At 34.7% G+C, this 26522-nt stretch overlaps 2 protein-coding genes across 3 annotated transcripts; both read right to left on the bottom strand.

The window, feature by feature from the left end:
* Positions 1-3198: 3198 nt before the first annotated feature.
* On the bottom strand, positions 3199-3795 carry LOC107484677 (transmembrane emp24 domain-containing protein p24beta3-like). The gene has a single exon (XM_016105225.3). It carries the CDS (start codon positions 3622-3624, stop codon positions 3199-3201), a length of 426 nt encoding a protein of 141 aa, XP_015960711.1. The 5' UTR covers positions 3625-3795.
* Positions 3796-9322: 5527 nt separating this feature from the next.
* On the bottom strand, positions 9323-15203 carry LOC127746798 (uncharacterized). 2 transcript variants are annotated; one of them, XM_052261194.1, is made up of 6 exons: positions 14925-15203; positions 12457-12527; positions 11161-11223; positions 10277-10367; positions 9768-10152; positions 9323-9666 (listed from the first exon to the last, which is right to left on the bottom strand). In XM_052261194.1, exons 4-6 carry the CDS (start codon positions 10355-10357, stop codon positions 9605-9607), a joined length of 528 nt encoding a protein of 175 aa, XP_052117154.1. In that variant the 5' UTR covers positions 10358-10367; positions 11161-11223; positions 12457-12527; positions 14925-15203; the 3' UTR covers positions 9323-9604. The 2 variants fall into 2 exon arrangements, with proteins under 2 accessions (XP_052117154.1, XP_052117155.1); XM_052261195.1 differs by lacking the exon at positions 11161-11223.
* Between the last annotated feature and the right edge of the window lie 11319 nt (positions 15204-26522).

Raw genomic sequence — 26522 nt, 5'->3', positions numbered from 1 at the left:
CATTTTTAAATTAATTGTATTTTTATTAACAATAAAAAAATATTACTAACTAATAAAATTTTATATAATTATTTAATTATAATTGAGCCAACCAATTTAATCTATAACTTATCAATCACATCTATAATCCAATAACTCACTAATTTAATCGGATTCGATCCTTATGACTATGCTCTCTGCAATTCAACTAAGTATCAAATATTCACTAGCTACAAGCCTACAATAAAGGACCATAGCTCTGTCTTCTCTTGGGAGGCGGTAGATGCCGAAAAGTAAATTAACTCTCATACTGACCCCCAAAAAAAAAAAGAAAAAAAAAAGAAAATAGTTAATCCTCATAAAGGAATAAAATTGAATTGGAAACATCAAGCCAATATTACATGTCAACGCTAAGAATTAGATTCAAAAAAGAGACTGAACTAAGATAAAATTTAAGAAGAGACCAAAGTTTACTTTTTTAAATATAAAAACTAAAATTAAAATTTAAATAAAAATTAAATCAAAATTTACACATAATTTTCAAAAAAAAAAAAGTTAAAATTTAAGGAGACCAAATGACCAATGCTTCCCTTTATGTATGAGTGGCGCTACCTCTGATCCAAAATATACACGATACTTCGGAATTTTCATTATATTGTGGAGAAAAGAAAAATACTAAAAAATGAATCGTATTTTCATGAAGTTTGAATTAAAAATATTTATTTACGAGATGACTTATTACGTTCAGTTATGCTTAAACATAATTAGTCAGATTATTAATAAAGAATGCATATGTTAGAAACAAGAGATTGAGAGAGTAATTTAAAAAATGTAATATTGAGTTGTGATCAAAGATACAATATACAAGAGGTATTTATAGGTACTAAATGAATCAAAGTATGGGTCGGGCGTGCGCAGGTCGGATCGGACGTGCGTGGGTTGGGTCAGACATGCGCGGGTCGTCCGAGGCTCAGTTGACACGTGGCAGCGCGAGGATCGTCTGATTGGAGTTGAGATCCAACGGCTGCTAAATCTTCTGAAGGAGAAACATAGAGGCGGGCAACAGGATTCCGGCGGCGCGTGACGATGCGTTCGGTGGCTGATAGCGGCGATCTTGACGCGTTGGAAAGCTGGTCGTGGCGGCGGCGTTTCTGGTTGCGTTAGAATCACAGCGACAAGACGAATAAGATGGTTACAGGGATGACGAACCAAAGCGTTGAAAAGGAAATGAAAAAAAGAGGCCAAAGAACAATGCCGGAAAGGAAAAAAACAATGGGGCTATGAACTAATATTCATTGAAAAAAAAAAGAGACCTAAACTCTTGATACCATGTTAGAAATAAGAGACTGAGAGAGTAATCTGAAAAGTGTAATATTGAATTGTGATCAAATGTACAATATACAATGAATATTTATAGGTGCTAAATGAATCAAAGTAATAAAGACATAGAATCCTACAATTAATATACAATATACTATATAAATATAAACGATACTAATTGATCTAAATTGATTCTAATAATTCTCTAACCGCATAAATAACATGAACATATATAGATGTATGCATGCAACTAGACTGCAACATTGAAAATTAGATATGCAAGTAGGTTATAAACAGTATAAGTGTGCGAATTAGAACATGTTTTGGCGTTTTGCCATTGCGATTTTTTTTTTCCTTGATTTGTAAGCACCTTCATAAATATTCATCAAATTAGAACATGTTTGACTTTGTGAACTAATTGTTGCCGAATTCACACTTCTTTTCATTTTTTAAAAAAAAAATTAAGGCATAAACAAATTTAATTAAGTCAATTCTTTTTTTTCAATTTTAAAATTTAAAAATTTAAATTAATAAATTTTTTTATAACAAATCTAATTTTTAATTAATTAGTTCTCATTGACTACTCTCCTAATTAATTTGTTAGCAAAAATAGAGGACATGCATTTAATTGTTCTCTAATAAGCGAAATTAAACGCTGTGGCTTACTACCTAAGTATTGATCCGTACCACTCCATATGGCGAAGAAAAATGTGGCTGTTGAATACTTGAATTAGTTGCTGGTAAGCAATAATTTTATGTAGCCAATTAATTATAATTTAAATGATATAATTTTTTTATATTTATTTAAGAAATTGTAAATTTAATTTTTTTTTATTTTTTTTGTTAAAAAAACAATAATTTTATGTATATGAGTATATATTTAATTTTTATTAGCAAGAATACATTAACAAGTGCAGGGAAAGTATACGCTAACATGCATATTCCAGTCCGACTTTTCCTGTAATTTCGAAGGCTTTTTTGTTTTTAAATGGATTTCCTGCTGTTTGACTTTTATTTTTATTTGTATTATATTTCAGTGTGTTATTATATGAAAAATTCTACCTAATTTTCGTAAAATAACATATAAGTTATTTTTTATAATATGATATATTTTAATTGGACGTTTATTTTTAATTTAAATTATTATTTTAATTTTAGTTAAATTATTTTGTAATTAAATTATTCTTTAAATTAAATAATTATAAAATTTCTTAAAATGTTAAAAACTAAATTTATTTTTATTTTTTTTAAAGTATTGTTATCTAAAAAAAATACCATTTTTATTAATTGAAGCACATTTTTATTCTTTTATTTTTTATCATGTAGTTTCACTCTTTTCAAATATGGTTATCGTCGTCGTGACAAGAAGCACTCGATTATCGTCAGAAATTTGAACTGGGATGAATCAATCAATGAAACAAAGAAAAAGTATCACAAATGCTGTTTAAAAGCATTATGTATACGATTGACTAACTATGGAAGTTTGACGAAAAATAGGGATGAGGTGATTTTTTATGGTTATGGTCTGAAACCGACACGGCCTAGATTGGTGAGCTCTGATACCATGTTGGCGTTGCTATTAATGTGTGTTAGAAACAAGAGAGATATCTGAAAAAAGTGCATTGTGTATTATTCAGCTTATATCCCAAAGTACAGTATACAAGAGGTATTTATAGGTGCTAAATGAATCAGAGTAATAAAGGCATAGAATCCTATAATTAATATACAGATATACTACATAAATACAGACGATACTAATTGATCCTAATTGATGCTAATGATCCTCTAACATCCCCCCTCAAACTCAAGTGGGAGCTAAGGAGACCAACTTGAGTTTGGATAACAAAGTCCGGAAACGAGTCGGGTGATGAGCTTTCGTGAAAATATCAGCAGTCTGATCTAGTGTTCCAAATGCTCATCTTTGGCAAGATCATGCTCAGATGGAATATGACCAACATGGATGTAGAAAGAAACAGTCTCAGGTGTTGAGTGAGGGTTGTGAAAACAGAATTTATACATTCCATGTGTCGGGGCTTTAAATTGGAACTTGTCACCAGAGGTCCCCTTGATATTTTGGACTGTATTACCAGCAGGAGATGTCACCGTGAAATCGATACCAGGGTGATCGGAGCCCCAGAAAATATCGTGGTCGACGACAACAAAGTTCCCCGAAATAGTGTCACCCTCATAAAGCACATACTCGTAGACGCACTCGACGTCGTTTACCGTCACCGATAGCGACTCAATGCCGCTAAAGAAGCTCATCATCAAACACGCCAAAACCATCCACATCTTCGAGCTTCTCTTCCACTGCGTTTGCTCCATAGCTTCCCCCCTCTTATTTATTTTTGGGAATTTTCTCTTCTGAAATCAAATTGCGACAAATTCGATGCAGTGGCCAAGTGAGAGGTGGTACCCAGATCTTAAAGTCAAAAACTTTGACAAGGTGTTGAGTACTTTCTTCGTTTCAGGTCTCTGCTAGTCCAACGCAACAAAACGGCACCGAAATCACCACCATATGCCGCCGGACGCGCCGCCACGCGCCGCTCGAAGTTGCCTGCCCGGTTGCAGGCGTTCTCCTTCCAGAAGCATCCGTCGCCGTTGGATCAGCGCCCCAGATCAACGGCTCAGCAACGCGCCACGTGTCAGACAGAAGGGAGACGGACCGTGATCAACCCGCGCGCCCGACCCGACCCGAACCTCCAACCCGCGTGCCACCACCTGCTCCGTCAGCCGCTGACGTGTCTTGCATCTTCAAAGCGTCAGTAAGGAGTTGAAAACTGAGGACAAAGTAGTGCTCGGAAAACAAACAAATGGCAACCTTCAGACGGCGCGTGGCGGCGCGTGCGGTGGTTTCTGGCGACGAGGCTGGACTCGTTGAACTCACAACGACGAGACGAAGGCGATGGTAAAGGCGGTGACGAACCAAAGAGTCAGAAAAAGAGCGAAAGAGAGGCCAAAGAACACTGCCGAAAGAGGAAAAATAACGAACTATGAACGAACTTTCATTGAAAAAAAAAAGAACCTAAGCTCTTGATACCATGTTAGAAACAAGAGAGATATCTGAGAAAAGTGTATTGTGTATTATTCAGCTTATATCCCAAAGTACAGTATACAAGAGGTATTTATAGGTGCTAAATGAATCAGAGTAATAAAGGCATAGAATCCTATAATTAATATACAGATATACTACATAAATACAGACGATACTAATTGATCCTAATTGATGCTAATGATCCTCTAACAATGTGGATTGATTCTGCCTCTCAAGTATCTTTTGACGCGGTTTCCTGCATGCTACTCTTTACTCTTTATTATTTTCTCCGATGATGCCACCATTAACGGTGATACCTAAAATTTCTTTGTAATGGAGTATTTTTCAATTTTATGTGAATATGATAACAGTGAGTTCAACAGTAATGAACAAAAGAGAAGCTACGACGGAGTATTTTTTATAAAGCATTGATTGATCTATCTCAATACAATAATGGACGTTGCTTCGTCGATGGAATATTTTATTCCATTGATTAATCTCTCTTAGTACAAATTTCTGACAATGATCAAGTGCTTCTTGTCACGACGACGACGATGTTGAAAAAGATTGAAGATACATGATGAAAAAAATAGAAGAATGAAAATGTGCATCAATTAATGGAGGAGGTGTTCTCTTAGATAACAATGATTTGAAAAATGAAAATAATTTTAGTTTATAATATTTTAAGAAATTATATAATTACTCATTTTAAATAATAATTTAATTATAAAATAATTATACTATAGTTAAGATAATAATCTAAGTTAAAAATAAATATCCAATAATTAAAATACAATAATTAAAATATAATATATCATTGAAAATAACTTACATATTATTTTAAGGGTTGAGTAGAATTCACATTATTATATATGTATGCATCTCCATTTCCCATAGGAAATCATACAATATACGACTAATAAACAATTACCATTTCATAAGTTTTATGAAATAATGGTAGCTATAATGATTTTAGTTTAAAATGAACAATAGTCTTAATTAATTCGAACACTGGTCTAGGAAAGTCATAAAGGGGTTGGGGAGGAGTCAGAGTATACAGAATATAAAAAATATCAATAATAATAAAATTATGTCATTTAATAAGCACTAAAATAATTAGAAACATTAAAATAATTAGAACTTAAATTAACGATTTGTATCTGCTAGGATTTTATGATGAATGATAGTGCAATTGGGGGAGAGAGCGCAAGGCAGAAACACGGTGAGACAGCTGGCGCCATTGGCGGAAGAGATAAGGGGGAGTACATTAGACGAAAGGGGGTGGAATCAGAGTTCTCAAAAGGCTCTAAGACTCATAATCAAAAGAATTTTAAGATTTTCTTCTGTGACAAAGTCTTAGGATGTACATTGCCATAACCATTAGCAAAGAATAAAATGTTGTTGAGGGAAAGGTTTGCACAGATCATTGGGAGGAAAGGAGATGCAGCACCACTAAAGATGATCTTTTCAAAGGAAGCCAATGCTATGCTATTAAAACCATATAAAGATGCTATCGTCATCAAGGTCTTAGGGAAGCATATGAGCTACATGTTGATCACACAAAAAGTGAAAAGTGCGTGGAGGTTGAGAGGAGGGTATGACGTTTTTTATGCAGGGTTTGACTACTTCTTGATCAAGTTTGACTTGGTGGAAGATAGAGAAAAGGCCTTGCTTGGAAGTCCATGGATGATTGCAGGATTGTATGTAGCGGTGAAGTTGTAGGCAGTGGATTTTTGTTCAAAAGAAAAGACCATTGGTTCAACGATGGTTTGGATATAGATCCAAGGATTGAACATATGGTATTATGATGAAGAGGCTATGATGAGTGTGTCATCTATTGTTGGTACACCTATTTAGGTAGACCTCACGACCAAGTCAGCAAAGAGGAAAAATTATGCAAGAATTTATGTCCTCCGAGTCTGCCAATAGTCCACTCGATGGATGTTCACTACACCATATCCGGTAAATAGCAGCGGTTATGTACAGGATTAGCAGCGGTTTTTAATCGCTGCCAAACGGATAGCAGCGATTGATATATCCGCTGAAAGATAGCGTGCGGCTAAACCGTTAGCAGCGGTTAATAGTAACCACTGGAACAACCGCTGTTAAATGATATTTTGCAGCGGTATAATTTTGCAGTGGTTCTTTTCGCTACAAAATTGTAAGAATATGACTGTTTGGAGATGGCAGCAGTTGTTTACCGCTGCAAAATGCTATCCGTTGACTTATTCTGTTAAGATATAGCAGCAGATTTAAAACCACTGCCAAATGTAGAGTTACACTTTTTTTTAATAAAAAAACCCGAATTTACACGAAAATATGCCAATTATTTTATTCTTTATACGTTCTTCCACTCAGTTGCTTTAACTTATTAAAATAAACAACAGCCAATCAAACTACAACACACGAAACAAAACAAAAATATATGCAAAAGTGAATCATTATAATAGTTATTTGAATTCAGTGCATCGATGATTGTAAACTACAAATAAAGTCACCAAAATGAAAAACTACAAATAAATATCTCAAAAGTCATTATGACAGTAAAAAATTAAAGAGTATTCAGATTTCAACATTGATAATTCAAATCATTAGTGCCCGCACATCATCTTGCATGGGATGAGGTTGGTGCACTTCTTAAAGAATCCAAATCTGCAGCTATTTCAGGTGGCAAATTACTTCCTTGTTGCTGGATTATGTATCTTAACAAATTTCTCATAGTCTACATTTTTGCCTTCTCCTCTGCTGCCTTTGCCTCCATTCTCTGTCTCTTTGCCTTTTTCTCTACTGCTGCTGTCTTGAGTTCTACTGCCTCCGCCTTAAGTTTTCCACTCTCCATCTAATACTCCTCAATCTGTACACCATAGTCAGACTGCTGTGGAGTGTTACGAAAACACTGACTGGGACATAGACCAAAACTGAGTCCACGAACTCTTCTTGGGTGCTCCTTTTCAAGCACTTGTGCAAGGGAATCATTCTGTGAAAATTCCTTGCTGGAGGGGTTTTGGCTCTCAATATGTTCAATTGCTTCCTGCAAACATGTGAGATCCGGATTTACACTAATTTAAATTCAATGGTAGTAATTGCAAAGAAAAATTTGAAAAAGTAAAGAACATGATTTATCCCAACCAGACACACATCTTCATTCATATACGAACCATTCTTTTTTTATGACTCATGGTCCATCCCTCGCCTCTACCAATGGGCCTTCCCTGTCATTGCTCCTATAACATCCATCAACACACACTCATATAACAGACAATACTACATTACTAGAAACACGTTAACATTCTGGAACTGAATTTAAATTAATTACTTCTTCGTGTCTCTTTCTTGCCATCGTTTTAGAACCACCAGTATGTGTGTACAGTTGCTTTGACCGATTAATGACATTTTTTTTACGCTTCTCCTACACACAAAACGACAAACATAAATGTTATCGGGATAAATTACTACACTTTTAATGGTTTTATAAGTTAGGCATGTACAACTTCAGGAAACACAAAAAAGGATAAGGTGATGAACTTTTTGTAGTAGTTTTTCCACTATCACAATAAATTCAGCACATTTAGTAGTAATTCATGACGATTTAAAATCGAATACAATGAAATGTCAACTAAATATGTGTTACCTGTGTCCTCGTTCAACCGATATTCAAGAAACTTTTTCCAGTGATTTGCCTCTATTCTTGCTGGCTTACGCTTGAGGTTTCCTCAAAAGTTAGTTCTTCGTCATAAACCTTATGGAACAAATGATTTCTTGCGTTCCTCCAGGAACTTCCTATTCTTTGTACAATTCCCCGCTTTATCCTCCCTCTTCCATCGTCCTCATAGTGGAAGACTCACTACAAGTAGTTCAGATCATAAGATAACACAATAAAGATGATAACGATATTGACATCAGTGCTTTCACACCATCATTGTAACCATTAAATTTAACTCCAAATCCGTTCTACATCACAAAACTTTATACACGATTCATCAACTCAACACACAAACAAATATGATTGAGAACTTTCCACCATGAAAACTTTATTCTAAAGGCTAAGTTCAAAATGCAAGTTTCACAACCAATATAACCATATTAAGAGCAAGAATCACCTCCAACATAAGCATGCCTAATCACCTTCAAGATATAAACCGAATCCCCTTGCTGGACCAGCTTAGTAGTGATCAACTATATATCACTTTATTAAATAATGATTCTATTTACTAATACAATCTGTTAGAACTTTTTGGCAAAGGCACCCATCAAATCTTATTAAAGGAATCAGGCTGAATCTCTTTTACAATAGCTTTCTACAGGCATGGACAACAATAACAAAGTTGAAAGGTGAAGGGGTTTTTGGTCGGGAGGGTTAAAGAGGAGCAGACCAATATAGTAAGATAAAGAAAACATATAATAATTAACCACCTCAAACAGACTTACATATTATCAAAAGACACATCATTAGACATGAACAATTTTTGGCAATAAAATTCAAAGAAGTGAACAAAAAGAAACCCAACATGCACTATCCTTCTCTAATTTACCAGACTAAAACAAAAAAATAGAAAACCAAAGAAATGCACCCACTAATGGAAAATAGAAGCATATGAAAACAGCAACCCCATAGCTAGGAAATAATTAAATAATCTCTCAACAAATAATTAAAACCACAAAACATTCAAAATTTCAAAGTTAGGAAGGTAACAGAATCAACTTGTGCAAATGTGTTCCATATTTATTTTTTTCTGACATTTTCATTTAACCGAAAGTCATAACCTATAGTTACTCACTCTCTAATTGTTTACAATAGTAGCAGCTTTAACATTCTCATGAAGTTTATAAGTTTTATCATTATTATTGTTATTATTATTACTACAACTATTAGTTACATTGCTATACATGAAGGATTGGATTAATTGGGGATTAAGTTATATAATAATGTAGTGCAATTTACACTATACAAAAAAGTCCTTAGAAATTTATCGATATTCTATAATAATGTGTGTGCGTGTTAATCTTTCCTTGTATTGTTCACTTAATAGATAAAAAAAAGCATTTTACACCAAGCATTGTTAACGCCTTACTTTATAAAAAAAATCTAAACATTACCCTAAACTGGTCAAATGCATGCTCCTTGGAAGCCTTACTCATTATCTTCCAACTTTTTTCACAAATTGGTAACTGTTGAAAATCAGATGCCAATGTCCCCAAGAACCCGCTCAATAGGCCCGCTACCTGACCAACTTGTTGCAACTCTCTATTATGGTTTAGCACGATCTTCTTTCAAGGAGGAAGTGCTAATGCCTCCTTAACAATCAGCTCCATACAATAAGTCACACCATTTTCTTACAGAGGGAACAAACTTTAAATGTTAGTTTACTAAGCGAATTAGAATGCACGGAGAAGAGTAATTACACTTTCTAAGAAACAAGCATCAAAAGAATACCTATGACATCAACAACCCAATAATCGGTGTCATTTTTTTTTCCGTTGGCATTGCCTTGACGTTCAACTTCATGTGCAGCAAATAAGTCGTCGACATGGTAATCGAATGACTCAACCTCATCTGCCTCCGGGTCATAGTCTTCATCTTCTGAATGGTCATCTACAACTTCATGTAAATCCGGATGCTTTGTATTTGTCACAGGAGCTCGAGCGTCCCTAATGTCACTTGACGGAGCCAGTCGTGTTTCATTGCGTGGTGGTCTAAACGGTATAGCGTTAACACGGGATTGTTTAGCACCATTGCCGGAATGCGGAGGTGGAGGCGCTCTAGCACATCGCTGTGCACTAGAAGTATTTGCTCCCATATCATGTATTCCATCCGTGTGCTAAAAACAAAGTAGTTAATACATCAACCAATTTTTTTTAGTATTCCCACAAATTATATTGAATAAAAGTATACCCTAAAAGGCAAATGAACATTTGAAATAAGTTGTGCATTAAATAACTCACTGGAGTAGCGTGTGTTTGACTATTAGGGGTAGCTACAATTCTGGATGCAGTACTAACAGTGTACCGAGGTTTTCTTGGCATTTGACTATTCCTTTACACAACAGAAGGTCATTAGATAATTAGCAAGAGAACGACAATGTAAAACTCAATAGTGCACAATGATTATATCAATTATATGAATAAAGTTTCAAACAATATAGTACACTATTTAGCAATTTTAATGTCTGAATAGTAATAATAAATGAAATTAATTAATCAAGAAAAGTCTGGTATCAATTTTTCAAGGTGCTAATATAGGAGACAAACTTAGTGGTGTTAAAGATGACATGACAAAAAATTTTTATCCCAAAAAAACACTTCTCCAAGTGATGTGAGAAATTAATGAAACTGCGACCTTGATTAAATAAAAAAATCGAGTATTACAGTTGTTGGTAAATAGAATCATACGACCTCCAAACATCTATCGCATTAAATTTTTCCTAAACAAGTCATGTCCAATTTCGAGGCCTTAATCCAAAGATTTGGGGTAAGATACAGTGAATATTACTACTTATTCAATTAAAGTAACTAGGCTATCTTGCAAGTAAATCTAATTAATTTTGTAAATATTTGAATGAAAAGTAACTGGGCTATCTTGCAAGTAAAGTAGCAGATCATCAATGACAAAAGGGAGAAAAATTAAGTATCAGAACATGTGGGGCGTTGCAATTTCAGCTTCAGACAACAAAATTGTAAAAATTTTAACTCAAATATATATATACATGAGATCTCAAATATTTTGACACTAAAGACACTAAAGCATGAATGGTGAATGACTCATTATTAATTTCATTACATATTATATATACAGAGATTATTTCTTCCTTCCTGCCCATACTACGTACCTTTATGGCCTGTGAGATAAAGTTCAGGTTCAATTTCTAATGCAATCTCCTAAAATCAAAAGCTTGCAAATCAGATAGACACTCAATAATTGATGTCTTTCTATTTTGAATCAATAATTACTAGGTGTTTTAGTAAAATAAAACCCTTTTACATAAAGATAAATTTGAGAATATATTATTATAAATTAATAATATAAACTAGTCTTATTTATACTATGCCTTAGCTTATATATGCATATGCTAGAGTTCACACACACACACACACACACACACATAGCATATATATATAAATTCAAAACCTTATATCAATATAATATTCTGTTTTATTAAAATAACTCAAGTAAACAAATAATCTCAAGTAAACAAATAAAATTGATTTAGCTGTTCAGGTAGAGCCAAAAAGTTTATTGTTTCTTCCGCAATATCAACTGTTATATAACAGGAAATGTGTACACAGAACGTGAAACTTGCATTATTTAATTATAAGAATTTGTAGAATCAAACTGTAGAATCCGCACCCTCTCCAACTCAAATTTCCATTTCCATTCAGTGGCCTAGCAGAAGCTTTTCCTTTAGCTACTTGCCTTAAGGCCTTCGCAACAGCCAGAAGGAGTTTAAGATAAATAAGTGGGGTTGGTTGATGGATATCTGTTGATGGCCGCATAGATAGACAGATAGTGAAGAGGTAAAAGTATGCACAGCCTTAGTAATAAAGTGGGTGAGTATGTAAAAATCTCAAAAACCAAAACCCTATTATATGCAGTAGCTCAACTAAAGTGAGTTCAGTTTTGCATAAATTTTATTCGTAAGTTAGAACTTAATAAATTTGAAAGATGCTTTTTGTTGATAGTTTGTATAATCTACCACTTTTTGGACCTCAAATAAGATTAAATAAAGAAAAACAAGTTAATTGTTGAACATAATTTATACATAAATTCAAGGATTAAGAAATTTATGAGAAACTATGTCAAAAAATGGTTGTCATTCACTGCTGAAGCTCTTAAATAAAGATTAATTTACACCCTCATAATTCCTTGCTATCTCTCCATTCTAATGCAAAATAAGATGAATTCAATATGTAATGTAAAATAGTTTTATAAGTATATTCAAGTATATAACATTAAATTAGTAAAAAAATTTGTTTGTAACCCCATAAACTCCCATCTAGTATTTGTTTCGAATATGACAGAGCAACTGTAGATCCAAAATCCAAATTGTTTGATAAAGATAGATATTAATGCAGACTTGATTTGGTTCAAAGAAAAATATGTCATCTTAGGAGAAATAAATGCTTACCAAGTAATGGTTGAATCCAATTCCGTTTATTTGCGAGGTCTTTGTAATTCTTCAGAAATGTATCATAGTAACTAAATAAAATAAATATATAAAACTTATTAATATGAGTCAGATTCTCTGCCTAATACCCGACTCAACACAAATAAACAAATAACTAAAATAAAATAAAAAACACTAAGAGATACTTACTAATATGAGTGTAAATATATGCAATGAAAATTTTGTTATGATGATTCAAAGAACTTGGAAAAACTAACTGAATTTAATTCATCTTCACGTACAAGTTACATACTTATCTTTGTTATTTGGAACTATGTTGCAGGAACAACAAAAACAAAATCAAAAGTAATAAAGGAAAAAGTAAAAGAAAATCTGTTACATAGGAGAAATCATCATCAACCTAAGCATGAAATGCAGAAAGATAGACACTACATGAATTAAATACATAAGAATGAACAAAAGGAAAAATGAAGGAAAATACATTGACCTTAGGTGAATGAGCAAAAAATATAGAGCCAAAAACCAATGTTTTATAATCACTTCAACCCTTTAACTAAATTTAAGAGCCTTCTTTTCAATGATTAAGAAGACATAATTATTGTGCAGAGGAATAAACTCAGTATTCGTGAAAAAAATTTATACGAAATAAGAATTATAAAGTGGCTTGGGGTGAAGGAGGCGCAGAGTAGGTTAAGAAGATGGGAGAGAATGACTACTAAAATATTGGGTGATTTTTTGAAATCCTAACAACTTCATCTCAATCAGATTTTTCGCCGTTTACTTAACTACCTTATTTGATTTCAAATTTAAAATTTTAATTTATCGGATTTGAGTAGCCCATTTCTACTTCTATTTAATTTAACCTTTTATATAATTAATTTATCATTTTATTTAATTATTTGTATCTGAACAAATGCCTTCTGTTAAAAAAGTGATTGTAATTCCGGTCAATGATGGCAAATTCGTTTTTTTTCCTTATCTTCTAAACAAATTTGATTATTAGTTATATTTTAAAGGTGTTTGGTCGTCTATATAATAACATATTTCATCTCATATAATTGTAAACTCAAAATCTCCACTCTTCTTCTTTTCAAATGTTGGGAGCCAACACCAGTCTTATGTGAGTTTCATCAATTTCCAACTACCCATTCATCCAGGTACCACCATTTTCAGTGTTAGATACTAATCTCTTCTCCAATTTTTTAAACTCAAATTTTCGATGTTCTTAATTTTTCAAGTAAGTAAAAATCTCCGTAATAGAGTTTTTAAACAAATTTTATTCGTTCGTATGACCATATTGGTTGTTTTATCCTATTAGCTCTGTTTTCGTTTTTAAAAATATTTGCTATGCTCCAAACTAAATCTTTTAATTTTATTCGATGGAAACTCTTTAGATATTAATTGCTTCACCTAATTTTTTAAAGAGGTTTCTAAAATCTCTCCTATACAATAAGAAAACTCCAAATTTTTTAATTTTATCTCATCATGTCAAAGTTTTTATATTACATCAATCAATATAGATAAGCATTATATAATGTGCAATTAATTTTGTTATCTCTAACAAATTTAAGTTGTTTATCTTCCACATCAAAATCGGAACAATCAACAACAATCTCTGCAACAAATAGATAAGAAAGATCTTTATGCCTTCTACACACAATCATGTTACCTCTCTAATAGTGTAACTTTTTCATATAGATTCAAATTTATATTTTAAATATGCAATAATTTACAAAATAAATTGGTTTCAATTTATAAATTAATTACATGCATATTAAATTAGTTGCAATTTTAAATAAGATTTAATAATACTAACAAGTAACAACACCAGTAACAATAAGTAATCCAAATTTCTTTAACTAAGGTGAGGCATTATTATAAAAGATACTCAAATAAAACACAATAAATTAAGTAGCGGACTCAAAATGATTTTCACATATAAAAATAGTTTTACATAATATAAAATTATGACTTTGATTTTAAGCTGATTTTTGAAGTATTATCAAAATTTATAGTCATCAATTACAGATACCATAATCATCATCATATGATTTATCTTTGTACATAGCTTCTAGCATTATTAAACTTAAAGCCACTGATTAAGCTTTCATATGTCGTTCATCCAAAAAATAAGTTCCTATTTTAAGAGACAGTGAACTAATTTATTTATTATGGACTAATTTATCTAATATTATCCATTTAGATATCAGTAAAGAATTCTTTACTGCACAAGCCTAATGGCTTTATTTCTTTTATTTTAGTGAATCCAAATTACAGACATGGTATAATAAGGTACCAGGCTTAGCGTACAGACATGGTATAATAAGGCACCAGGCTTAGCGTATCACTAACACAGAGTTACATAAACTTTAAAGCTAAAAATAAAGCATTCATATTCAGTTAAATAAACAAACAAAAATCGGTCAAATAAAGCATACATAGTTAGTTTAATAAACAGAGAAAAATACCTGGAAGCTCGACCAAATGTCAACATTGATGGAGGGGAGACAGAGCCACCGAGTGACCAAGGCAAGTAGCAGTGTTGGAGCACCTTCAGACCGAGTAATGAACAGAGCAAGCGACAACTTGGGTGCGCGAGAGAGGCTTCATGGTTACCACAGTGGCTGCTTAACGAAAGGGGAGGAGGGTTGTGACATAGGGAAATGAAGCGACCTGAGAACCGACGGCGGCGGCACGCGGATATGGATGGACACAGGTAAAGGACGACGCGCTGGAGGAGATTGGGCAAAGACCTTTGCGTGAGGGCGGGGCTCTAAACTCTGGAATCTGGATCTCTTCATTTCTCTTGGAGTGTGCTGTAATTAGGGCTAAATGGGGGCTGAAACGGCAACATTTTGATGCTTCAAAAAACCGGCCAGGTCATGGTTCGGTTCATCCGACCAGATCTCGACCGATTCATCAGTTTAATTTTGGTTTTTAAAATATCCAATTTTTGCTGTTTTACCGAGTACATTTAAGAAAACAATAAAAAAGAAAATAAGTCATCTTGAATATGCCGAAAGTAATTTTTGATTAATTACCTAATGTTTATAAATATGTTATACTAAAAATTTTAATGATGGCTTGAATTTATATTTTTTCGATTAATCATGTTCTATATAAGGAAAAACAATAAATTGATTTTGTGTACGTTTTATATTGACCAACTATTTTTTTCTATTTTTATGTTTGTTGTACGTGAAATATGTTATTTAAGATAAACTATTCCTTAATTATTGGTTTAGAATATAATCATCTTATATTATTTTTTGTGATAAATCTTTTTGAAAATGTTTGGATGAAGAGATAAATTTTTTGGACGTAATTTTTTGTTTACTAACCCTTTTACCTCTGTTTGATACACATTTCAGACTTTTTTTGGTATCTTTAACCTATAAACATAAAGTGCGTAATGAGTTATGTGTATATGTTGTATTATTTGGAGTATCTTGGATTTATTAGTTCCCTTATTGGTTTGTCATAATTATATTCTCAATGTGTATCTTGATTATTTATTTTTAAGAAATGGTTATTTATTAATGAATATCGTTATTATTTGACATATTGAATTAATATTTAGCTTATTCATTTTCTAATTATAAATATTAATCCTAGATTATAAAAATTTTAAGACTTAATTAAAATAGTTTGTCTCATTTTCTATGGCTTTGATGTGTTTTTCTGCTGAATACTAATTAGTAGTCACTCTATTGATGATTTGTAATTTATCTCAGAAAAAATTTCTGGTGAGTTACATCATTTTTAAGAATATTTTTTTATTATACATATTATTAAATAATTTATTATTATATAAGTTGCTTCATATTTTTAATTTCTTTTTATGTTCTCTTTAATCAGTATATAATTTTTTTCACAATTTTATTTTTAATACGATAATTACATAAAAGAAATATAACAATAGCAATAGCACATTATAAAATTATAAAATATCAATAATTTATAACGTGTTTAGTTAAAAATTATCACATATTTTATTAATTAAAATTAATTCTTTCAAAAATTTTAAAAAATTTGAAAATAAATTATAAATTAATAATTATTTGAAAGACACAGTACTCTTATAGATACAATATATAAGATATCTTTATAAAATTTTTTCTTTTAACAACTTAAATTTAGAAGAAAAATGAGTATTTTTATAATAAAAATAATATCTAAAGTACATAATATGATTACCAAAATATAATTACGTAAGATATTTTTAATATAATAATATAAATATTAAATATATTATGATAAAAAATGATGTTTTTAAAAATAAATATAGATTATTATATAAAAACTAATTTGAAAGGTACAAAGACTTGAGGGTATGATATTAAATTAGTTAAGTAAAAAATATTAGTGAATTAAACAATTAAGATAGTGAAATTACATATAAAACTATTAAATTATATATTTTTTTAATTTTTTAAATACATATCTCATATATAAGTACAGTGATAAACCATTATTTTATGATTTATCTTGTGTTTAATTGTGTGATTTTATCAAGTCTTCACCTACTTATTCATATGATTTGCATGTATTTACAAGTCCTTCCCAATGTTCTATGATTGAAAACTTGCTTTCTAAAGATCTTTTAATTGTATATTTTTATTCTCCTTTATACCATTCGATGCCGTGATTTGTGTTAAGTGTTTCAGGCTTCATAGGGCAGGAATGGCTTAGAGAATGGAGAGGAAGCTTGCAAAAAATAGAAGGAATACAAGAAATTGAGGAGATGACCAGCGAGAAGTGACGCGGGCGCATGGCTCACGCGACCGCGCGAAATGGAAGAAATTGTAGTGACTCGCTCGCGTGGCTGACGCGAATGCGTGGATTGGAAGCTGCACGAGTGACGTGAATGTATGGACGACGTGCCTGCGTGGCACCGAAAAATGCTGGATGACGTGAACACTTGGACGACGCGGTCGCGTGACATGCGCGATCTGCAGAATTTACAAAAATCACTGGCGTGGATTCTGGGCCGCGTTTTAACCCAGCTTTTGGCCCAGAAACGCAGATTAAAGCCAGGAAACATGCAGAGACAAGAGAGAATTCTCATTGCGCATAATTTTTAGTTTTTAGATTTGATTTTACTCCTCCTCTAGGTTTTCTCTCTACACATTCATAGTTCTTAGGATTTTGTTTTTATTGCTTTTTGGATTGGGATATTGAGAAGAGTTGTTGCCTCCGCAATACTTCATCACTCTAGTTTATTTCTCTATTTTTCACTTACTCTTTCACATCCTTAATTTGTTCAAAGTTACAATTGGATTATTTTTAGAACTTATTAATACAAGAACCATTTTTATTTTTAATTGATCTTTTTTATTATTGTTTATCATGTCTTTCTTTATTCCCCTTTTTTATTTTGTGAAGTTTACATTCATAATAATGGAGTAGTTCTATAACTTGATTGGGAGTTGATTGAAAGGAGAACCTTGAGTTGGAATGCTCAAGAGTAAAATTGTAATTGGTTTTATTGTTGGATGGCTCTCTAGTCACTGACACTAATCCTTCCTAAGGGAGAGGATTAGAACTTGTGAATAGAAGTAGACTTCCAACTTACTTGACTTTCCTCTACCTAGTAGAGGATAACTAAGTAGAAATAACCTTTAATTATCAATTGATCTTGGGAGAACTCCAACAAGGATAGAACTTCCGATTAATCTACTCCTGGTCAAGATTTTTATTTAAATTACATAAATTCTCTGATTTAATTTCCTATTTATCAAACTCAAAACCACTTTGGAAAACCTCTGATTACTAAAATAACACATCTTTCTATAACTCGTTGGGGGACGACCTGGGATTCATACTCCCAGTATTTTAATTCTAATTTTGTGACAACCCTTCTAAATTGATAAGTAGATTTTTGCTGGTTAAGAACTGTACTTGCAACGTATCTCTCACATTAATTTCTTAATCTGCCAATTACTGCCACGTCAATTTTTGGCGCCATTGCCGGGGAGTTGCAATCGAGTGCTAATTTATTGATTGGAATTTATCTATTTGCATTTTATTTTATTTTGTTTTTTTTATCATGAGCTATATGTCTCTTCCATTGAATGACTCGTTCGTTGCCTGATTCGAGCTTAGCCGCTTTTGATCCCGAAATTGAGAGAACTATTTCACGTATTAGGCGGGCTCGACGTCGGCTAGCCTCTGAGGGTGGTGAAGTGATTAACGTCAATTCACCAGTCTCATCTGAGGGCGAATCTGAACCACCATTTGAGGAAGAAACAAGCTCTTCTACTACTGATTCAGTTGATTCACGTGTAGATAACATGGCAGCACTTAGGAGGGTTACTATCCAGGAAGCTGGAGCCCCAAATTTCACACTGTAGCCGTATCAAGCGCATCGCCCAGCGGTGGCTGTAGATTTTGAAATAAAGACTGCACTACTCAATTTGATGCCCAAGTTTCATGGCTTACCTACTCAAGAGCCTATCAAGCACCTTAGGGATTTCCAAACAGCTTGTTCTACTGTTAAGCGTGATGGTGCTGATGAAACTTCTATTCTGTTAAAAGCCTTCCCATTCTCTCTTGAGGAAAAGGCAAGAGAGTGGTACTACACTCAACCCATAGCAACTGTTTCTAACTGGGATACGCTTAGAAGAGAATTTTTAGAAAAATTCTTTCCAACTGAAGTTACTGATAGACTGAGGAAAGAAATTTCTATGATTGTTCAGGACGAATCCGAGACCCTCTACGAATATTGGGAGCACTTCAACAATCTTTTGGAAGCATATCCCCACCATATGATTTACAAGATAGTGTTGCTCATCTACTTCACACAGGGCATGAAGCCTCAAGATAAGACCACATTGGAAGGTGCTAGCAATGGGTCTATGAAAAAGTACAAGACCACTGATGATGCTAATACTGTTGTTTCCTTTGTTAGAACCCATATCATTTGTCGTTTTGGATCACCACGAGCAATCGTGAGTGATCAAGGCACCCATTTTTATAACAGGAGACTAACAGGATTACTGAAAAAGCATGGGATAATTCATAAGGTGGCAACAGCCTACCATCCCCAGACTAATGGGCAAGCCAAGGTGTCTAACAGAGAGATAAAGTGTATATTACAAAAGATAGTCAAACCTCATAGAAGAGACTAGAGCACCAGACTACAAGATGCACTCTGGGCATACAGAACGGCATACAAGATACCCATTGGGATGAGTCCCTTCTGCTTAGTTTATGGAAAAGCATGTCACCTCCCAGTTGAGGTAGAGCACAAAGCAGTTTGGGCAGTGAAGGAGTGCAACATGGGATTTGAGAAGGCCAGAGCAGAAAGGAAGTTGCAACTGCAGGAATTAGAAAGCCTTCGCCTAGAAGCTTATGAGAATTCCAGGCTTTACAAAGAAAAGATGAAAGCTGTGCATGATAAGCACATCAAGAGGAGAGAATTCCAACCTGGGGACTTAGTCCTCCTTTACAACTCTAGATTGAGGCTCATGCCAGGCAAGTTGAGATCAAGATAGGACGGTCCTTATAGAGTAGAGAAGGCTGAGCCATACGGAGTTTTCCACCTAAGTCGTCCTTCAAGCTCTGAATTCATCAAAGTCAATGGACATCGCTTGAAGCTATATCATGGTGAGAAGATGAAGAAAAAGAAGGAACTAGAGATCTTCCTCTTGGAAGATCCACCCACAGTAGAAGACTGAGCTAGTGGAGCGTCCAACTTAAGGACGTTAAAGCAAAGTGCTGGGTAGGAGACAACCCACCATGGTATGATCATTCCTTTCTCCCTTCTTAGTTTTCTTTTTCAATAACTCTTCTCCGTATTAGTGCATATAGTTTGCATTTGCATATTGCATAAAAAAAAGAGGGGGGAAGAGGCACGCGACGCATCTGCATCATATGTGCCCTAGGAAGAAAAGCGAATTTTACAGAGAGTCACGCGAAAGTGCAGCTGGAGGCGTGCCTTTGGCACAAATTGATCCACGCGACCGCGTGCCTGACGCGTCCACGTGCTGTGGGAAAAATGTGTCCCATGCGTCCGCGTCAACCACGTGAACGTGTGCCCTGAAAATCGACGTAAGAACGGGTGTATGGCAGAATGTTAGGCTGGAATGGGGCTGGTATGGTGCCAGACGCACAAGGCCAACCACGCGAACGCGTGCACCACGCGAACGCGTCGTTTTTCAAAGTATGGCCATTCACGCGATCGCGTCCACTACGCGAACGCGTCACCCTGAATTTTGGCAACAATGATTTTCGAACAGAGAGTTGTGCGAACGCGAGGCTGCTCTCACACCACTGAAGAGAGAATTTTTGCGTGGTCTAGAATTAGAATAAATTTCCGTTGCAAGTATAGCTTCTAAACCAACAAAAGTCCTTTCTTACAAATGTTTTGGTTGTCACAAGTAACAAACCCCTAAATAAATTGATAACCGAAGTATTTAAACCTCGGGTCGTCTTCTCAAGGAATTGCAGGGAGGTATGTTCTTATTATTGGTTATGGGTTTTTCTAAATTGGGGTTTTGAAAGTGAGGAACAAGTAAATTCAATGACAAATAAAATATATAATTAACTATAAAATAAACTTTTGGCAAGATATGAAAATTCGGAAGTCCTATCCTAGTTACTCCTATAAGAATGGAAGTTAATCCCACTTAGTTAACCTTTGCGTAAGCAAGGGAAAGTCAAGTGAACCAATTGGTTAGATTTCCCAAGTCTTAGCTAAATCCTAAGGAAAGACTAGAGTTAGTGGAATTCCAGTTAATTAGCCGACATAACAATCAAGCATGAATAGTTGATAACTCAAGAGCTTCCAGTTAATCAATTAAAGTCAATAATGCGGAAAGCTAAATTGAAATCATAAATATCTGAAAATATCTCAATAATGTATAATCCTAACATGAAAAGTTCATAAGCCAATTGGGCAACATAAATCAAATACCAATAAAAGCATTAAAATATCTGAGAATAAGAGATAAATATAAAGTAAAGGAAATATTGAACCTGATGAAGAGTTGAATCCTAAATCCTTTAAGAGAAATCCTAATCCTAAAACCTAAGAGAGAGGAGAGAACCTCTCTCTCTCTAAAAACTGCATCTAAAACTAAAAATTATGAATTATGAAAGCCTCCAAATGAATGGATGCATTCCCCCACTTCATAACCTCTGGTCTGTGCCTTCTGGACTTGGATTTGGGCCGAAAAGGGCTTCAGAAAACGCTGGGATCATTTTCTGCAATTTTTGGGGCGTGGCCTCTGTCACGCGTCCGCGTGGGTCACGCGGTCACGTCATCCGGAGTTTTTCATGTCACGCGGCGGTGTCAGTCATGCGTCCGCGTCATATGCGTTTCTCTCAAGGCGCGCGATCGCGTCAGTCACGTGTTCGCGTCACACTCTCGTCGCACTGACACGCGGCCGCGTCGCCCATGTTATCGCGTCGCTGCTAGTTTCTTCAAGAACTCCGTTTCAAGCTTTCCTTCCATTTTGGCATGTTTCCTTTTCATCCTTTAAGTCATTCCTGCCTTGGAATATCTGAAATTACTCAACACACGAATCACGGCATCGAATGGCAATAAAAGATAATTAAAATTAATATTTTTAAAGCCTAGAAAACATGTTTTTCACATACATCACATAATAAGGAAGGGAAAGTAAAAACATACAATTTCACATGCATAAGTGGGTAAAGGATTGAATAAAACACTCAAATTCAGCACAAATTATATCCTAAAATTTAGGTTCATCAACCTCCCCACACTTAAACAATAGCATGTCCTCATGCTAAATCTAAGATAAAGAGTAAGGTAAAGTGGTGGAATCTCATGCAATGCAATCTATTCTAAATGCATCTACCTAAATGAGTCATGCAAGTCTAGTTATTGTTCACTTATATATAGAGCTTTACATGTAGTTAAATTAATTTACATTCTCAAGGAATCCAATATGTATCGCCAACCTTAGAAAATGTCAAAGCACTTTTACAATTGAGATGGGTAAATAAAATATTTTTCAAACTTGCAAGACAATTAACAATAGAAGTAGAGATATATGATGATGAGGTATTGAACCCTCACTGGATTTTGTGTTTACTCTCTAGTCACTCAGTGTTTATTGGGTTAATCACTCTATTCCTCTTTTTATCCTTACTTTCTATAGCTTTGTTCTTTATCTAATCAATCAACAATTATAGAATACAGACATACAAAAATTATGAGGTCTTTAATTAAGGTTGTAATGGGGCTAAGGTAAAGGTAAGGGTATACGTATAAGGCTAAGTGAGCTAATTAAGTGAATCCTTGAGTAGTCTAAGATCTCACCTAACATACATACTTTTGTAAAGCTAAGCCTCTTTACCTATTTTCCCATATTTTTTTCACTTTTTATATTACATGCTCATATTTTGTTCTTATACCATGTGCATCGCTTTTTGCATTTGGGAAATTCTTTTTGTATCCCCTTTTTTTTTCAAATGCTAAATTTTTTTCTACACATGGTAATTAATTTATTTTGACTTCACATGAGCATGTTTCGAAATTATTTTCACATAACTTGTTTAAATTAATTTCCTACTTTTCTATCATTCCATGTTCCTATAAAATTCCCTACGCTTAAATTCTACACAAAATCTATCTTAAGCTAACCAAGGATTCAACTTGGGATTTTTATTTTTTTTTCTACTTAAGGCTAGTAATGTGGTTATAAAACAGAAGGGATTAAAAGGCTCAAGTGAGCTAACACGGGTGATGTAAAAGGTAGGCTTTATTTGGGATAAGTGAGTTAAAATCAAACAAGGCCTCAATCACTTTCTTGGTATGTATCTATATTCTATAACTGGACATATAGATTAAAACAAAGTAAAGAACACCAGAATAAAAAAGAAGGATGGAACACAAAGGAATAAAATATTATGGTTTAAATGTAACCATACAATTAAGCTCAAAACTCATAGGCTGTATGTTCTCAAACTCATAAATCATATATCACTTAAGTGTGTCATGCAAGTAGAAATCAAGAGTTCCCATTATACTCAATGTAAAATATATATTGGATGGCTTTAAAGTTTTAGTGTTCCTCCTTGATGAAATGTTGTTAACTAACTAACATGTAATGCTATATATACAAGGTGTGTGGATTGATTCTGTTAAAGTCTCTAGCTTACTTCCTTTTTATTTTTAATTAAATTAGTTATCATATGCTAAAAAGGGTAAACTATACTAATTAATCCACTTAAAATATAACTAGTAAACTAATGTGCAAATCAAGCTAAAATATCCAAAATAGTATACATATAGCTCAAAGTGCAAAATGCAAAAAGTACAATAAAAAGCAAAAAGAGAAAAATATGCAAAAATATAGAAAATGAACAAAATAAGAGAGAGTTTGTAGTGGTTCACCAAAATAAAGATATGCCAGAGATGGCAACCTCCCTACACTTAAATAATAGCATCGTCCTCGATGCTCACTCAAGCTGGGTGTGAAGGAGTGTCATCTCCGGAAGGATGGGTAGCTGGAGTCTCTGTGGTGGTGGTCTGAGGATCTGCCTGCTGCGGAGGAGGTGCTGACTGAATGGGGATCTCAGAGTCTGCAGCCTGAATCTGAGGTGGGTCCTCCTGCTGGGGTGCAGTCTGCTCTGAGCCTGCCTGCGCAGCCTCTCTCTGTGGATGGGTCTCCTCCCCGTGCTCATCCGCCTCCTCCTCAGATGGCTCTGTCCGTGCTCATAGCGTCGCCTACTGCGACGCTCAGATCTCTCATACCGGTGCCGGTTGCGGCGCTCCATCCTGTCTAGCTGCTGAAACAAGCGGTACACTAGGTGATAAACTAGCTTTAAGGTAGGTGGAGGTGCAGTAGTGGTAGCAGGGGTAGCTGGGGTAGCTGTGGAGGAAGAAGGGCCAGTAGATGGTGTGGCTATATCACCGGAAGATGAGAGAAATGGAGGTCTGTAGCCCAAAGCTAGAAAGTTCCTGCTGTGAGGGATAATCTTCCTGCAATCTGTAGCAGGTGGCCTCTCATCGGCGTCCTCCCACGATACGTCAGCTCGACGTCCGAGCTGGGTAATCAGATACGGAAAGGGGAGAATGCCTCGGATGTGGACCCTAGCCATGTAGGATCGGATAAAACGTGGCAGGTACAGGTCCTTACCCTCCATCACACACCAAAGGAGGGTGATCATAGCGGCTGGTATCTCTGTCTCATGGGTACTCAGCATAACATAGTTGCTCAAGATCTGATGCCATAGCCGAGCCTGATCATTTAAGTAAATCCTCTTGATTTCCTTAGGCATGGTGGTGTCCTGACCTATTTCCCATGGAACAGTAAGGTCAAGGGCTATCCTTGCCTTGACAGCATCCCAATCAAACTTCATGAAATGCATGTCCTCCTCAGCCTTTTTGTACCCATCAGGCTGATCGCATTTATGCGGAAGCTGCAAAATATCCTCAATGGCCTCTCCAGTGACCAGAATCTGCTTCTCTCTTAGGTTCACTGCATATAGGGAATTTTTGAAATAATTGCAGTAAAATTTCCTTACCCAAGATGCATTGACCTCTGTCAGGTTTCTCTCTAGGAAGAACCAGCCTCTTTCTTTGATCTGATTAGAGGTGTATTGCTGGAGTTCTTTTGGGATTTTCAGAGTCCACTCTAAGTACAGGTTCCTGGAGGTTGCAAACGCCGGATATTTCAACTCGCAGTATCGGTTTGCAAACTTTAAGGGATCAGTAGCAGGGAGTAGGTGGTCAGCCTTCTCCTGCGTGGTAGAGTGTTTTTCCCGCGCGGAGTCATCATGCAGGATGTCTAACATAGACACAGAGGATTCTCCTCTTTTTCTATTGCCAGTGGTAGCCTTTCCTTTCCCTTTTCTTTGGGAATCTGACATCCTGAAAAATAGAAAGCCAGGATATAATAAAAACAAGAAAACAACTAGGCAAATAGCAAACTAAGCATATAGTGGCAAAGGCGCGATAAAAGAATGAAAATTGAGTTAAGCAATGTGCATTAAAGATTGTATAGGAATTGAAATCCGAGAAAAGATATGCACAATCCATAGTGTATTTAGAATTCATGTTATTTAGGAAGAATGATCATCATGCCATGGTTAGAAGGTTAAAGAGAATAGTGAGAAACCAGGAAAAAATGTTTTAAAAGGTTAGGTTTGGTTAGAATTGAAAAAGAGTTTAGGAGGTTAAAATTAATGAGTTAGGAAAAAAATGGGTAAAGTAAGTGGCATGATGAACATCTTCTAAGTAACGAAAATTCACAAATAAAAGCAACAAATAACTCAAATTCAAACAAGGAAGTTAGTGATGAATCAAATGAAAATATCAAAAAGTGTGATTGAATCATCCAAGATGTAATTTATAAACCAGGAAATTAAAAAGAATAAGAAAGCTTGCCCTGTCATCCATGAATTAGTTGGGTAAAAGCAGAGTAAAGCAGGGTTCAAAGTACCCAAAACCAAGACATGAATGGAAACAAAATAGTTTACAGAAAATTTGGGTAGCATTCCGGCTAAAATCGGATGTTCCCAAAAAAAAAAACAGCAATCAGAATAGTTCATATGAAATAAAATATAGCTGCAATTACATATAAGAAATATGAACATGAAAAAGCAGTGTAAAAAGCAGCATGAAAGCAAGAAAGTACAGCATATGAGCAGTACGAACAGCACAACAGAATTGCGAAAATTAGAAAACAAGAAGCAAAAACAGCGCAATTAATCAGGCCTAAATCCACTAACCACATCCTAGGCTACCTAACAACCTAGAATCCACTACAACATGCATATCTAACTAGCCTAATGATAAACATTAATAGAAAAAATATGGAATTAACTAAGAATGATAGAAGGGTGGCGTTCTGTGGAACCTGGTGGACGTATGAATGAAGGTGGGGCAGAGAGGTGGCTGGGGGATGGTGGTGGTGGCGTCCGACGCGGCGGAGGTGGGTTGTGCGGCGGCGGTGGTGGTGGTTCGGAGGCAGGGGCTTCGGGAAGGGTAATGGGGGTAGGAGGGGAAGGGTTGGGACGGGGGTTGAGGGTGGTGGTTGTGGGCGGATAGGGATACTGGGGGGTTAGTAAATTTGAATCCACGCAATCGC

The sequence above is a fragment of the Arachis duranensis genome, chromosome 4, assembly GCF_000817695.3.
Source record: "Arachis duranensis cultivar V14167 chromosome 4, aradu.V14167.gnm2.J7QH, whole genome shotgun sequence".
Classification (NCBI taxonomy): domain Eukaryota; kingdom Viridiplantae; phylum Streptophyta; class Magnoliopsida; order Fabales; family Fabaceae; genus Arachis; species Arachis duranensis.
The sequence above is the reverse complement of the archived record's forward strand: the minus strand, read 5'-3'. Positions and strand labels throughout refer to the sequence as shown.